This window comes from Amblyomma maculatum, chromosome 6 (genome assembly GCF_055883805.1).
Source record: "Amblyomma maculatum isolate TAMU_Amacu chromosome 6, ASM5588380v1, whole genome shotgun sequence".
In the NCBI taxonomy this organism is placed as follows: domain Eukaryota; kingdom Metazoa; phylum Arthropoda; class Arachnida; order Ixodida; family Ixodidae; genus Amblyomma; species Amblyomma maculatum.
The window spans coordinates 8181467-8197558 of record NC_139349.1 but is presented as its reverse complement, the minus strand read 5'-3'; the positions used below and the strand labels follow the sequence as shown (position 1 = coordinate 8197558).

General features: G+C 47.1%; 1 protein-coding gene across 3 annotated transcripts in view; it reads left to right on the top strand.

Annotated features, from left to right (window-relative positions):
• LOC146185019 (protogenin B-like) overlaps positions 1–16092 on the top strand; it is a 289596-nt gene that overhangs the window by 196788 nt on the left and 76716 nt on the right. For all 3 annotated transcript variants that reach the window (XM_084605979.1, XM_084605978.1, XM_084605977.1), the window contains exons 2-4: positions 10675–10820; positions 14312–14492; positions 15883–16030. In XM_084605979.1, coding sequence (XP_084462105.1) covers positions 10675–10820; positions 14312–14492; positions 15883–16030 — 475 coding nt within the window. The remainder of the gene's footprint in view (positions 1–10674; positions 10821–14311; positions 14493–15882; positions 16031–16092) is intronic.

The window sequence follows — 16092 nt, the reverse complement described above, 5'->3', positions numbered from 1 at the left end:
GTGGGGCATAGTCACCTAGGCCACCAAGTGGCCTGTAACCACTGTCAAGGTCAAGGTAACGTGAGGTGACAGCAGTGTGACGTGGTAGTAGAGGGGCGACATGTGCATGAATAGGAGCCCCCGGGCTCCTGCCTATGTTACAACGCTGCGCGAGAGGACGAACACTCAGCCGCGTCGGAACGCGAAGAAGGCACGTCGGAATGAGGCCCTGAAAAGGGCGTGTCGAAGAGACCGATGAAGAACGGGCCTTATATTTGGAGAAATGCACAATGTGTTTAATTCAAGCTTGGCGATGAGAGTAGCCATGTAGATGAAGTTCTCGATTCCCTCCAGGGTTAAACCAAAGCACCAGCTAATTTTTTGTCCTCCTATGCTCCTATTGCCTACGGCGGTACAGCATCATTATATAGCGCGCACCACCCCGACCGTCACAGGTCATTCTTGCCTTTCGTAGTACTATGAACAGCTTGTGAAACGGAGGCGGTCAGTGAATGAGAAAGTCGCGAGTACGGGTTTTTAGATGCAGTGGCAAAACTCGCTTGACGCCTCGCGTAAGCGTTTCCGCATTTTCTCCCCCTTTCCTATCCCGCCTTGCGTGGCCGTGGAAGTTTCCGGCGCGCTTCCCATCTTGGCTAATGGTTGATATGTGCGCTTGCACGCCGCGGTGCTGTTCTCTATTTAATGCGGCATCGCTCCTGAGGTCGCGGCCGGACGCGATGCACCAAAGTGGGGTGAGGCGAACGCCGCTGCTCTTTGCGAGGAATGCGGCGGCGCGCCGATCGATGCTGCTGCTCGCGGGCAAAAATTGCGCGCCAGTTTCTTCCTCGTTCGCGGAGACCCCTCGCTGCTGCCGTGTTTCCTGTCATTTTTTTACTGTTCGTTTGTTTTTCTCCCTTTCATCTTCAAAGGCGTGCGCCGGCGCTCAGTCAGTCACGCATTGGCGAGGAGAAGCCGGGCGCGCGGCAAGGGGTGCGCCTACCGTTTTTATCGCTCTACACGCAGTCTCCTGCTTCTGTGCCCCTCAGAGTATCAGGGACTGTGGTGCCGCCGAGTGTTTCTTTCCTGTAATAGGAGTGGCTAACGAGGACCTTTTCACCGCAGCGTTGGCACTGCCCACATATGAAACTCTGCATGGTCTGGGTGCTAGCTACTCAGGTCTGCGGCGGTCGATCTTTGTTGGATGCGCAACGCAAAAGGCGCCCATGTGCTGTGCGATGTCAGTGCACGCTCATTTTTTGGCTAACTTTATACTTCTCCTTATTTTGCCCTAGTCTTCCATGTATCTGTATTTGCTGCGCTGCTGCTCCGTTTGGAATATACATCTTCACCAATCAACTTCCTTCGTTCACCTCCTCCTTGATCCCATCCAACACAAATCGATTCGGGTTACTGCATGTACCCTATCACAGAAAAAAGTTATTTAGGAACGTGCAGTGAAAGAAAAAATTAAGATGACTATTGTCGTGACGCTGGGGCTACGTCGACCCGGCCTTCACTTGGTAGCGTGCAGAGACTCGGGGTTGATGAAGGATTGAATCTTCGAAGTTGGTAAAATATATACAAGCAGGTTTAATGGCACTTTGAGAAATCTTATTTACATGAATATTTACATGAAGAAGAAGGGTATAACAGCAAAATGGCAAGCGTTAAAAGTTCATAGCGAGAAGCGACTGGATGAGCCGTTTACCCAGGGCTCAGAGCGACATTTCGTGCTCTGCAGCGTCCTTAAAACCCCCTATGTCCAGCCCCTCTCTGAAGATGCTGACCAACCAAATCCAGGGCACGCCCCTCAGATATCGGCATCCAATCGAACACATCCCTGCACTGATGGTCTGAAGCACTGACTGGCCCGGCATTGTTTCGTTGAGCCTGGTCACTTGGCGGGAAAAGCTTGGGAACGGCGAGGAGGTACATTTCTATTCTTCAGCCAAGAATCGATAGGCTGGTTCCGGCAAGTGGATTTACTTCTCAGAAACCCAAGTGCACGTGCGCGCCGCATGCGCTCCCAGCATTGTCCGTTTTCGACAATTGCAAATCTTTCCTGCATTCCCGGGAAATCATCTAATGGCCGTATGCGTCATGCTCCTTTCTTGTCCTGCAAGTCAGCGGACATGTCACTCTGTCGTCTCCTTTAGATAGTAGGCATTCCTCACTGGACGATGGCGCTTCTCGACTGGAAGGGTGAACAAAAGAAAGAAAGCACTTCCGGCTATTTCCCGCAGGGGGACATTTCTTTGTGTTTTTCTAGACGTTCTCTTGACAGGGTCAATTTGGCATTTGCAGGGTGTCCACAAAGCAAAACAGGCTTACAAAACAGGATTCCTGGAAACAGGCTCACTTAGAGCCATTGTACCAACACCACATATCCACAGCACTTATCCATGCCCACAGGCGAACAATAGAGCGCGCAAGTGCGGATGATGCACGGTCGTAACACTATTAACTCCGCTTAAGAGTATTATGACACAGTGGCGGCTTGTTATACTCTCAAATTGCATACTCTTAAGATAGAACTTTACGTGAAAGACCACACGACGCTCATATAAACCCTCGCTTAATTGTCACTGTGGCCTAGTCCTGAAGGCCACAGAAGGCATGACTTGATACTCACGGCGAGACGCCGGAATGGCAGAGCATGTTTGATTATTTGGCTGCATTGAATAAGTTTAAGTGTGATATGTCAGCACATGTTTGGTATGTCTCTGTTATTTTTAATTTACGGTATTTGTGTTAAAACAGACAACAAAGAAAGAAAAAAAACCTTGCGTGACCTAGTCGATAGCGTGTCATCTCGCAAAACAAACGTCGTGGGTTAAACGCCGCCTAAACAGTTTTTTTTGAAAAACGAATCAACTACTCCGATGCAAGCGGAAACATTTAACACTCATGATATGCTTTGCTCACTTTCTTTCTACGCGCGACGTTGCGGGAGCGTTGCTGGGTGTTTGAAATTCCCGCGCAAGGTCATGTGGCTATAACGTCACGACCCTGTCTACCAATCAGGATTTTCCGTTCACCACCAACTACGACAGCGACACGGGGCCCTGTGTGAAATTAGCACTCGATTTTCTCCGATTAATCAACGAAATCGAGGTCGTTCCGTACCGCGTTTCACTTGCTAAAGATTTCTGACTACTGTATGCGGAGGCAGGGCGGGGTTCGATTTCTGTCGCGTTAAAAAAGAATCGCAACAGAAAACGGGCACCCGGATCGCGCGCACAGTCGGGGACGCCGGGAACGAAGATGCGAATTCCAGGGTGATCTGCTTCTCGTTGCACGTGCGTGTGTGTGTCCCTCCTCCATTTCCTGCCCCTTCGGCTACACCTTGAGTGTAGGCACCGCGCGACGCGCCAGCTGGCGGCTCGCGGTCACCCCTGCCACCCTCCCCACCCTACACACGCACACGCGCGCGCGCGCTGGCGATGAGCCTGGCCCTGACGCAGGCCCCGGCGGCGGAGATGGGTCGCGGGCGATAAATAAGACGGGTAGTTCACTGAACCCGCTTGTCGCACTCGCGGCGGCATACCTTCTTCCCTCTCCAAGATCGTTGTGCCAACTTGCGTAGGGCGGCTGCCGCGCGCGTAGTGGAGGGCGTCACTATCGGGGCGGAATGCGGGGCTCTTTATGGCCTTTCTGAAGGGAGAGAGGCACTGTGTAACGAACGTAACGGCGATGTCACCCTTGCGGCCTGCGCAGGCCCCTTTTATGACCATGTCCCGCGTGGCGTCCCTTTCTTCCGTTCCTACAGATTCGCTGATATCTTTGACCTCACTTTCCTTTGTGATGGTGGTAATGTAACCGTCCTTTCTGATCAGTAAGCAGAAGGTAAAAAAAATCTATGCGAAAGCAGGCAATGATAGTTGGGGACGTACTCTTTCTCGGGCATGTTTGTGCTAGCAGCCGACATTTTCCTTTGTTTTCGCTCTGAGGACACCGCGCTCGTCCGAAAGGAAGATAGGTGGGGAATTCTTCGTCTTTTTGACAACCGCGCTGCCACTCTAATTTACGAGCAGAAGAGCTTCCACGTTCACGTCTGCGAGAGTAACATTGCTCCCCCCCCGGCGAGCCGCAAAGCCGCACACGTGCACGACAGAGCCACCGTCTTTTCTTGGAAAATGTGAACACTCGCGGAAATCTTCAAGGGCGTCTATATAGTGCTGGGCCAGAGAGATGCAAGATAAGCGCCCAAACATTCGAAGCCTTTATGTGTTCGTGTTCGCGCGCTTGGCGAAGAACGAGGAAACGTGCAGGTGATTTTTAATTGCACGGTGCCGAGGAACATCTCTGTCGCGTCACACAATAATATTCGAACTGGCGGGAAGCTGGTCATTTCAACCTGAAAAATTCGCCGATTTCGGAGAGCTTGCAGAAAGAAAATAACACGAATGAGCACTTGCCATGCACTTGCTGCCTTCGTCGCCCGGTTGGAGAAGACATTCGAAGTGGTGAATGCTGCTCAAAGAATTCACAACGCCCCTAGTGACCCTTTTTCTTGAATTTGTCAGCGATGTCACGCTAGCAGGTGCAGCGGGGTCAATCTGTGAGCGCCGTTCGTTCGAGGGTTTTTTGCCGCTTTGTGCTTACCACCCGGAGCCCATGTTTCCGAAAACTAGTCAACCTTTCCCGCACTTTGGGCACTGCTGGCTACAAAATGAAAGTTATTCTGTGAAATTGTCAACAGCTGTGTATTATTTTCTTTACTAACGCGTCATATTGTAATGCATTTTCTTACGTTTCATTTAATATATTTTTTTTTTTAGTATCGCTACTTTGCACGGTCGTTGTGTGGAAGCAGATTCTGTGCAGAAAACTGTCCACAAATATTTGGTAAAATAAATCTTATTTGAGTGCATTCGGACTGAAATGAGCAAAAAGAACCGTCGGCGCGCTGCTTACTGTCATTTCGCGGAGCGGGCCGTGCTGGCGCATGGTCAACACGAGGTGGCGGCGTTGCGTAGTTGCCGCCACCATTATGCTCCGTCAACGACCAACGTTACGCCACACATCGAAAGTGTGATTTGAAGGTACACGGCGCCGTTTGTAGGAAGAGGGAGTAGAAAAGATATAGCCTTTATTGAAAGCAGAGGAGTTTCTGCTGAAATTCGGCGGGAGTACATTTTTCTTTCATGACGGTCGTGCTTTGTCTTTGCATTTCTGCATTTAGGTATTTAAAACAGTAGCTCGTCTTTTGCGGGCAGTTTTCGACTCCCCCGTCAGTTATTGGAGTCGAGCTCGAGATTCGTTTAGTCGGTCGCTGGATTTGGGAATACCCTCCAACCCCGTTGCGTTATTTCCGAAAGAGAACAGCAATGTTGAAAGAGCGGAGGAGACCGCCTATGCGAACAGAAAACAAATGTCCTTTAAATTACGCTCTTCGACAGGAAGAGAAATACGGTCGGGGTTAAGCGTGGCAAGTTCTCTCCCATGGTTGTACACGGTTTGAGGGCAATGACAAGTAACAGGATAGTGCCTTTAATACCGCCTTTTCGTTCCGCGATTTTTTGTTTTGTCAATGATTAGGAAATGGCAGTATCCGTCACACTCTTTCCGTGGACACATAGGAGGTGGGATGAAAGCTGAACGAGGTACCGCAGTTTAGGGCTACGGAGTAACTTCGACCACCTGTTAAACATGGAGGGTAATAGGGCGAGCGAAACAGGGACGCCGTCGCCATGTGTGTTCCCCCGTGCACATCCCACGCGGCTCGGGAAGGTACCTCCGCGGAGCCTATCAAATATGCGCGGACGGCTTGCCTGTCGACCGCAGCAGCACGTTGACCCCTCCCACTACCGCAGAGAAGGGTTGCTTCTCAGCCTTACCGCGCACACACGAACGCGGGACGAGTCGCATATTTGTGCGCACACCGCCGTACGTGTATTTTTTATTCCCTTCAACGAAACGGCTAGCTGTGGTTGTGCTTTTGCAAAGCTAGATGCAGGACGAAGGCGGTGGAAGAGAAATTCTCAAACATTCTCGGGGGGCAAGGAGGGGAGAAAAACAGTTACAGCGCATCACCGCTGTCGTGTGGGAGAGAGAGTGCATTTGGCTGGGGGCTCCACCCGTGCTGCCTTTGCCACAGCCCTCAGTGGATGACGGATGGCCGAATTGAAGGAGTCCTCTTCGGGCGACCAAATCAAGCGATGGCGCCGCGGCGACGAGGAGGAGTCGGCGCCGCCTGCGTCGGACGGGTTCGTCGGATACAAAGTTTCTCCGCCGCGGGATTAGCCTGCCTACTCACGGGAAATCGATGGCTTAGCGTCGGCGGGTTGACGAGCAGATCGCGCGACGCTCTCTTTCCGTGAAGAGTTCGCCCAAAGCCGCGCCTGTGCGCAGTCCAATCGCATCGCAGAGACCGCCGCGCCGCGTTCATGCATTCGGTTGCTTGATGCGACCTCATCCGCGGTGTCTCTCGCTTGGATTGGCGAATGTGTCGTGTCTCTCTGTCGGTCCGTTGCCCAGCGCCACGCGCATGCTGAACTAAATTACTGTTTGTGACAAAACAGCACGTAGCAATTATACTGTTTTTTTCACAACGGATAACCAACTATTGGGAAGACAGGGTTTGACGCCACTCTGAACACTTTACAAAGAGCGGTTGCGTCACAATTGTGATACCAAATCGAGTTATATTTTGGTATTTCCTGCTCACACTTTCCACACACACTTCCTGCTCGCGCGTTAAAAACCACAAACAAGCACACCCCTCTTGCGGCCGCCAGGGGAAGTACGATTGACGGGACGCGACGCGTTACCAAGCAGGGCTGGTCTTGCCTAGCCAGTGCATAGACGCGTGAGTCATTTGTGAACATACCATGACGCACTAACCCCCCCTCCCAATGGTGGTTAAACCATGGCAATTACAATAGGAAGCCGACGAACCTGGCCATGTCACTCTTTTGAGGCAAGATGGGGGAGGCGGGGACAACATATTGCTACCATTCCGAAAGCCTAGAAGATGCTAGCACTGCACTCAATTACTGTGCAGCAGTTCGTCGCGTCGATGAAGCGAGGGGGGCCGTTTCCTGGAAAAGCACGTGCAGCGAAGTCCTCCCCGTTATTTTCACATGGCATCCCGGCGAAAATGGCGGCCGAGGAGGTTTCGCGCATGCGTAGTAGCGCTACTTAAAAAAGGTCTATTGGCAGCATTTTGTGGACAGTGCTTTCTTGTCACCACTTTAATCCCAGCACTTGAAACCTTTGCAGCGAGATTGTTGGTGACTATCTGTTTGATCTTCTACGAAGGACGTTATTTTGATGTCGTTCGAGCTGGAGGCTCGCTCCATACAAGCATGCATATGCTTTAAGGATCACGTGCAATTCCACGAGAGCACGTAAGCGCACGGTAATTCTAATGCGAGAGCCTATGTGTGCGAGGGTATTGGTGCGAATAATTAAGCCGCGTGCCATTAATCATTAGTCATGACAACAAGCGCACGACTGCCACCCGTCTTGGCGTCCATCTTGGCATCACCGCTTCGCTTTGCGCAGTTTTTGTTTTATTTATTTTTCGCATGCCCTTTGGGTAATCTGGTTTACTTTTTTTCAGGCGTTTGGTGCTGACGCGTGCCAGAAAACAGTCCAGAGTCATCGGTTGTCCACAGGCGACGCAGTGCTTCGTGCCAGTCGGGACTTCTTCAGATTCAGACCCCGAGATTCCATAATTGACCCAATAGTCGACCCCAGTTGTGATGACAGACTGATTAAAATAGCCTACTACCTACCTATTATGTTTCTTACAAGAGAGCTATCGTTTCTGATTTCGTGTGCTGTCACTCTGCAAAGACGCAAGCGAGTGCCACATTCGATAATCGTTTTAAATTCTGACCTGTTCCTCAGACAGAGGAGCGGTCCTCGACCCGTGAAAAAGTATTTACCCGCACATTTAAAACTGCTGTTCTTGCGCCTGTTTTCTGGCGTCGCGCGCTTCTTTCTCTGCCGACGGTGGACTCGGCGGATTTCTCGCTGCGCCTCACGTGACACTATCCACCCGCGGTCTGACACAAAGTTGCCATGCGCGGCGACGTCCTTGCTTCCATCGAAGCGCGCTATCAGGCCGTTTTATATGCGGCGGAGAAAGCGACTTCAGCGGATCAGATTGGTTTCCCGAGGCCACGCTGATGTCGCGGATTTAGCGCCGGCTCCGCCGTTTCTCTCGGGCCGGTCGGCGGATTCGAGTCAGTCGTTCGTGTGCTCGCGCGCCACTGCGGGGGTTTGGAAAAGACGCGCCAGACGGGCGCCGGGCTAACGGCGTCGTTGCAAGGAATTAAGTTACGTTTGGAGCTAATCGTCCTCCGGCGAGTGTGCACACTGTCAGCTTTTCTAAGCACTATACAGCAGCCACTAGAATGTCGGTAACTTGAGTTATTTCTCTGACCCACTCTGCACGCTTCCTATCTCTTAATGTTACCCCTACCATTTTTCGTTCCATAGCCCTCTGGGTTGTCCTCAACTTAAGTAGAACTCTCTTGGTTAGCCTCCATAACTCAAGTTACTGACATTCTAGTGGAAATTAAGAAGAAGAAATGGGCATGGGCAGGACATGTAGGGCGAAGAGAGGATAACCGATGGTCGTGCTTAGGGTAACAAACTGGATTCCAAGGGAAGGAAAGCGTAGCAGGGGGCGGCAGAAAGTTAGGTTTGCGGATGAGGTTAAGAAGTTCGCAGGGGTCAAGTGGATGCAGCTAGCACAGAACCGGGTTAAGTGGAGAAATATGGGAGAGGCTTTCGCCTTGCAGTGGGTATAGTCAGACTGATGATGATGATACAGCAGCTAAACCCGCAATATGACCTACTGAAGGTTTAGTGCGCCCTGCGTGAGCAACAGCTAGGTTTGTCGGAGGATTCGTCTAACAGCGCAACATTGTGCCAGAAGCACGTATAGCGGTAATAGAATGTATTAAATGTTGTCATGATAGAATATCCTTATATATATATATATATATGTGTGTGTGTGTGTGTCCTGAACGTAAGATACAGACATTTCAGGTAAACAGGTCGTAACGCGCTGTGATTGTGATAGTATGTGCATGTGTCCGCGCTAGTAGTGTCAGAGAAGAGGGTCATGTCAGGCATCTAAATGTTTTGGTTACACAATCAAAGCTGGAGTACTTGTGTAAATTTGCAGCAGTAGATGGTAATATATCCATTTTATCAACCAGGTAATAGAAAAGTGCTCAGAATATAACAAGCCCCTATCATTCATTGATCACAAGAAAGCATTTTGGCTCAGTTGAAACCTCGGCAGACCTGTAGGCATTGCGAAATCAGGGTGTAGATGAAGTTTCCCTCGAAAAATTTCTGGCTATGCCACTGGCTGTTAGGGATCAGGGTTGATAGAGAATATCTCAGTAATCTGCAAGCTGCTGATAACATTGCCTTGCTAAGTATACCTCAGGGGATGAATTGCAAAGAATGATTAATGACCTAGAGAGAAAAGCAGAAAGATAGGCCTAGAAATTAATATTCAGAAGACTAAGGTAATGTTCAGCAGCCTTGGAAAGGAACAGCAGCTTGCAATGTAGTAAAACACAGGAAGTGGTAGGCGATTATGCCTATTTAGGACAGGTAGTAACCACAGATCCGGACAACATTAGGGAAATAACTGGGATAATAAAATTGGCATGGAGAGCATTTGGCAAGTACTCTCAAATTATGGCTAGCAGCTTACTGGTATCGCTCAAGAGAAAAGTATATAACAGTTGAGTCTTACTGGTGCTCACCTATAATGCTGAACATAGAGGGTGACAGAAAGGTTTTTACATAAGTTGATGACAACTTAGAGAGCTTTGGAATAAGAAAATGGTAGATGTAACGTTAAGGGATAGGAAGCTTGCTGAGTGGGTGAGAGAAATTACTCGGGCCAATGACTTTCGAGGCAAAATCAGGAAGAAGCAGTGGACATGGGTAGGACATGTAGTACAAAGTGAGGATAACCGATGGCCGCTAAGGGCAACCATTTGACACCAAGGGAACGAAAGCATTGCAGGGGGTGGCAGAAAATTTGGTGGGTGGATGAGGGTAAGACATTCACAGGGGTCAAGTGGATGCAGGTAGCACAGGACCGGGTTAATTTGAGGAATGTGGGAGGGGCCTTCACCCTGCAGAGGGTATAGTCTGGCTGCTGCTGATGATGATATAGATGTAAGCTCCAGAAGATGTGTAATAACTAACTCTGGCTGTTCAGTTGTAGCTGAAAAGAAAATGCTATTTTTAGCATGCAGAACTGCACAGCTACAGATTAATATTCCATTTCAAGATTTAGAATGAAAACATCGTCAATTAACTAAATAAATTGCTATTGTGTCATAAAATGTGAACTATGTTAACTGAGATAGCCATTTATCACAAAACATTTTGCAATAACTCTGGCCAGCATTGCATAATTAAATTATTCATGTTACTATTAATAGTACTATTGACTATACTGTGATAGTAGTACTTTTGATAGTTTTACTGATATATTTGCATCACTTCTCTAAGGAATATATTGTGATTGTCAACTTTAAAGGCTTAATGAGCCTATTAAGTTGCCAGGTGACATTTGTGGTGTTTCATAGCTGACACGATTGAAACGCCTTTATTCATTCGTTTGTTATCACTGAATCTCATTTTACTGTTCAGTAGATTTTCTGCCTCTGTGTTCTCACTACTTGTCTTTCTTCTATGTTCTTGCAGAGGGCCAGTGCATTCCGAGGGGCATCAACTTCACTCACCTGTCTGGTCCAAAGCTGGTAGCAGTGAAGAGTGAGCCCCTCCTGCTGGACTGCTCTGTGTCTGTACTGCCGGAGCTGGCTCCATACAACATCACTTGGAATCACAATGTGAGCTCACAATGTGGTGACACTGGCGCATGTTTTCCACATTGCATGTCTATCCAAGATAGAAAAGCCTGCCGCGGTGGCTCAGTGGTTAAGGCGCTCGACTGCTGAACCCAAGGACGCGGGATGGGATCTTGGCCGCAGTATCCGCTTTTCGATGGAGGCAAAAAAGCTAGGCGCCCATGTGTTATGTAATGTCAGTGAAAGTAAAAGAACCCCAGGTGGTTGATATCTCTGGAGCCCTCCACTATAGCGTTCCTCATACCTGGAGTCCCTTTGCGACTTTAAACCCCATAAAAAATGAAACCAAGATAGAAACACATTTGATGGGGTACTTGCATTCTTTCAAAAGCATCAGGCCTTTCTTTCAAATACTAGAGAGCGTCCGTGTTCACCTCTTATGAGATAAGGAACCATTAGAGGTCACTATCTGGGTCTTGCCATGATCAGCAGCATATATGTATATATTGTATATCATTTGTCGTTATGGCTGACCAGTTCCCAGCAGCAATAACAAACCTAGTCCTGCCTTATGCCAATAGCCACTTCAACCTCAACCTGAAAGAAAACTTAGGCATACATGGAAAAGTTACTTTTGAAAAGGAATTAAATTGCAAATTATTTTCGTAAATATAGCATGAATATAAGTAAAATACAATACCAGTTCTGCTTCCAAACAGTAATTATAGTTACTTACAAAGAGTTGTGCAGTTACTCTTAAATTAAGTCTTTCTTTTTTTTTTTTTCAAAGGGAACAGTAGAAGTAAACAGAGTTAAAGAAGCAACAACCTCTCTCCAGGTGCTTCAACACACACATTCCTTCATTTTCTTTTTGTCTTCCTGTCAGATTCCATCCCAGACAACCGTTTCCTCCCTCTTCATTCATATAGCACATGCCACAACAAAGATAAGACAACAACAAAACAATGAAAACAGAAGCATGGTTGAACACTGGGCACTTTCATTGGGGTCAAAACAGGACGAGCATGTCTTGCTCCTGGAGCACAGTTTGAAGTCGTCACCAAGGCAGGTTACTATTTATTGCTTTGGTCGTCCCAGGAACCAACCTGAACCTTGGCAGCTTCCACTCGGCAATGTTTGCCCTGGTGCTAGTGGCTATATTTTGGTGCACGTGAACATATTACAAACAAGTTGGGATTGCAATGTTTTTTCGGTTCTGTAAGTTGTTGTTTTCTGTATTAATGCACACAATTACCACAATTATTTCCTCCAAAGGTATCAAAAATGTGGGCGTACATTCATTTTCATTGCAACGGTTGCGGGCGCCATTCAATGTACGAGCAAATACAGCATAAGGAGTATTAATCAGTGTCTCAGTGGCTATCGTTTGGCTGCACGTGGAGCACTGTGAAAAAGCATTGTGGGTGTATAATGGAATCATTGCCTCCTGCTCTGGCCTGCAGTGCTGAACCTACATGTTGCACAACACCGTGGCACTCGTGGCATGACATGAATGCCTCCTATAGCGGGGGAATTCATGTAATTCAAATCGAAGTAATGAATGAATAAATATAAACAGAAAAAAAAAACTAAATACAAATACAGTTTCTTTAATATGGACACTTTGGTTCCCAAGAAAAACTGCCCATAAAGCAAGTCCTCCATAATAACACATCGCAAAGAAAAAAAAATTAAAACACAAGCTATGATGAAGGGCAGCCTTTGTGCATAGGGTCACCAGTGAAGTTGAAATTACATTATATTTGGAACTGTGTATACAAGCTGACTGCCCCGGACAGTATTGTTACGAGAAGATAAGGACTGAGTGTTTCCCTCCCTTGCCTCGTGGAAGAGAAAGGCAGATAGATGACGACGAAGTGGGACTGTTTTCCATTGTGCTGCTGGTTGCTATGCCAGCTGCAGCTGTCTTCGCATCAAATAGATTCAGTCTTTACGTAACAATATTATGGCTGAAATAATAGGCAATTTAACACGTTTAGTGGTGTATTGAATCTTAATGGCGGACCATGAATAAACAAGTTAAATTCAACAACTGTTCCATACATGACAGCAGCACTCAGTTCGTTGAAAGCTACTGAGTTTGGTTTTCTACTTTGCACGAGCTACAAAGTTTTCTTTACATTCATTTATGTACAAAATATGGAAAATGATAAGTTGTATAAGTTGTATGGACTGAGCAACTTTGCACCATAAAGCATGAAAGCATAACAGAAAAAGTTCATCACTCAAGTAATTTACATTTTTAAACTACTTTGTTCACTACCCTGCTCTCAAAGTGCAGAAAATGAAACATCTGTGGCGGGGCAGTAGAGGCCTTGATCTCATCGCTGTTAACATTAACATAAATGCAAGGGCCACAGTGGGCGTTCTGAATTTTCCTTTTGTCCATTGTCCTAGCAGTGAGTTTCCATATTATAAAGGCATAAATGCTAATTTTTCCGGTGTATAAGACGCATCATTATATAAGACGCGCCCCTCCTGTTCAGAGGCTTTCGACAAAATATTTGGTATATTAGATGCACCCTTGTATAAGACACAACTTAATTTGCCCAGGTTAGTACAATAGTACTTGACTATATATGCTTGCTTGACCATTGTGGGATCTGTACCTGAAAGAAAACTTATTAAGTGCAAATTATTGAAAAAAAAAAGAACAGGCAACACTTGCGTTCGAAAACTCTCGCACAGTATTATTCAAAGCTTTGAAAGGCTTCATCTTCGGATGCACTATCAAAAAAAGTTTGCTGAAAAAAGTTTGCCTTTCGTGCTCATAATCACTGCGTCAGTCGTCATTGCGCTTGGGCGCTCTGACACACATGGCAACACACATGCAGGAAGTGCAAAACACATATGCAGTAGCCATCAAACAACGTTGAAAATCGCAACTGGAAAAGGGCTTGCCCTAGTTTGTCTTGGCAATGTGGAAAAGGCAAGGAGTGTGAATGTTGCCGCCTTCTAGCATTTTATATTACTAATGCTAGGTGCCTATCAGATGATCGAATGCATTGGAATTGCAGAAGTTATTGCCGCCACCATTTCACGATAAGGTTCCCCTATGAATGTTGTGCAAAATGCGCAGAACGGTTAATGCCACAGTCAGTTATCCTGAAAAAGGAAAAAAAAAAAAAAAGATGTATACTTAGAGATGAAAGGCGCTTTGTTATTGAAGGCAGCCGACTTTTGCCTGAAGCTTACGCAGATTAAGCGGCCAGTGCCTCTGTTTGCTTCCACACCAAATGTGCATCATCTGGGGATGAGGCCTTATAGTTGATTTTAGTTGGAAAAGGAGTCTGGTGGTAAAGGTGACTCCTGGAGGTGCCACATGCTCATGGAACAAGGCTGAAATGTTTGGAGCTGGCGGGCCACATCACGCAGCTCTGTAGTCAGCATGTGGCCCACATGCCGCGTGTTTGAGACACCTGCCCTGTAGTAATGTGTAAAGGGATAGGTATGTCTGAAGGAGCCAACATTTACGAAACACCATGGAGCCATGCTCCTTTTTTTTCCCCCAGGGAAAGCCATTGGACTGGAGTGTCACTGAGCACACAGTGTTGCCGAACGGGTCCCTCCTCATTGAGCAGTTTGCTTACCAGAAGAAGAAAAATGGCCGTAGGGATGACGGCACATACACTTGCATGGTGCACACGAAAGCTGGCACCATGTTCAGCCGCCCAATTCAAGTTGAACTAGCGCGTGAGTTATTCTACTTTCATGCTGTTGGTCTATCAGTGCATTACATTAGCAGTAGACGCTCACACCTCACGCATACTTGCAGCACCTTTCCTTACTTATCCCTTATTCAAGGTGGGAAGGAGTCGTATGAAAGAAAAGGGTAGTGGAAATATAATGCGGTTTCTGTTGCATTTCTATAGCATTGCTTGGATACTCATTGTGGCTGGCACATTAGGAGGGAGTGGACATGGCTAAAAGTTTTGACCAGCACGATGACTTCAGTACATTGATCCTCGTAAAGATTGACAAGCATATTTGCTTAACAGCTGCATTCTTTGGTGAATAATAGTATATTATTGTGGGGGACAGGTGGAGTTTCAGCGTGATACCCACCACCTTTCGCTTTTCCTTTGCGTCCTTATTATACACAAATCAGTGGCAGGATATCGCTGTTTTCTCTCTGGAGTATGCTTCATAGAAAGGTGGATAATGTTTTGCATTATAGCGTGGAGTCAGCTGCGCTCCTATAAAACATAATTGTCAGCACACTGTGCAAAATACACAGTGCACAGTAAATAAACCTTGTGCACAATAAACAGTGAAAATGATGTGCATTAACCGGTGAGCACATCGAAAGCCATAGAGATTAAATGGGGGAAAGCAACTATGTTACTTTCATTGGTGGCTTCGTCCATGATTTAGTGTGGCTACATGCTAATCAGAGCAGCAGGAAGGTATCATCAAGATTATTACTGTGCTATGCTGACCACCTAGAATAAAAGGTAGACAGAAACAAGCACATTTGCATGAACAAGGTATGAGGTGCATTTGCTGACATGTTATATGCCAGGGATAAGAGTTGTCTTTAAATTGTGCTTGGCAATCAGTAGGGGTACCTTTATAGTTTCGTTGCACCCATTATTTGATATATTGTTGACATGCTTGCATAGTATTGCGAGTGTGAGGCTTGAGCGCTGAAGCAATACATGAAAAGACATCTCATGAGCAGAATAGTTGAAAGTGAAGTTAGAAGAAGATAGGTTAACCATTTCTGGTCATCTGCCTTGCTGCGGTAGTGCAGTGCTTAAGATGCCCGACTACTGTGCCGGAGCAGCCGGGTTCGAACACAGCTGCCACCGGCTGTGTTTCAGTGGAGGCGACACGGAGAGTATACATCAAAGAACCCCCAAGTCGAAATTTCTGTAGCCCTGCACTGTGGTGTCTCTCATAGCCTGAGTCACTTTGGGACGTTAAACCCAATAAACCAACATAAAACATTTCTGGTCATCTGTCAGGCATCGCCCAACAATGGAAAAGTTTGCTAAAATGTGTTTAGAACAATGCTGACTGGTGCTGTTAGGAATGTTTAAAGGTTCTAGCATTCAAATCGAATGCTTCTGTGGCTCTGCAGGCATGCCCAAAGGCTTTGCTGAGGAACCACAGCCAGTGAGTGTTTTGGTTGGGAGCATTGCAAGGTTTGCTTGCCATGTCTTGTCAGTGCCAGCTGCACTTTACAACTGGCAGCGCAACTTGGAGGATGTGCCACCTGATGATGATCGGTGAGTGTCTTGCTTTCACTCTATGGGAAATTGCCATTGCAGAGAAAGGCTAAAGTAAAGGA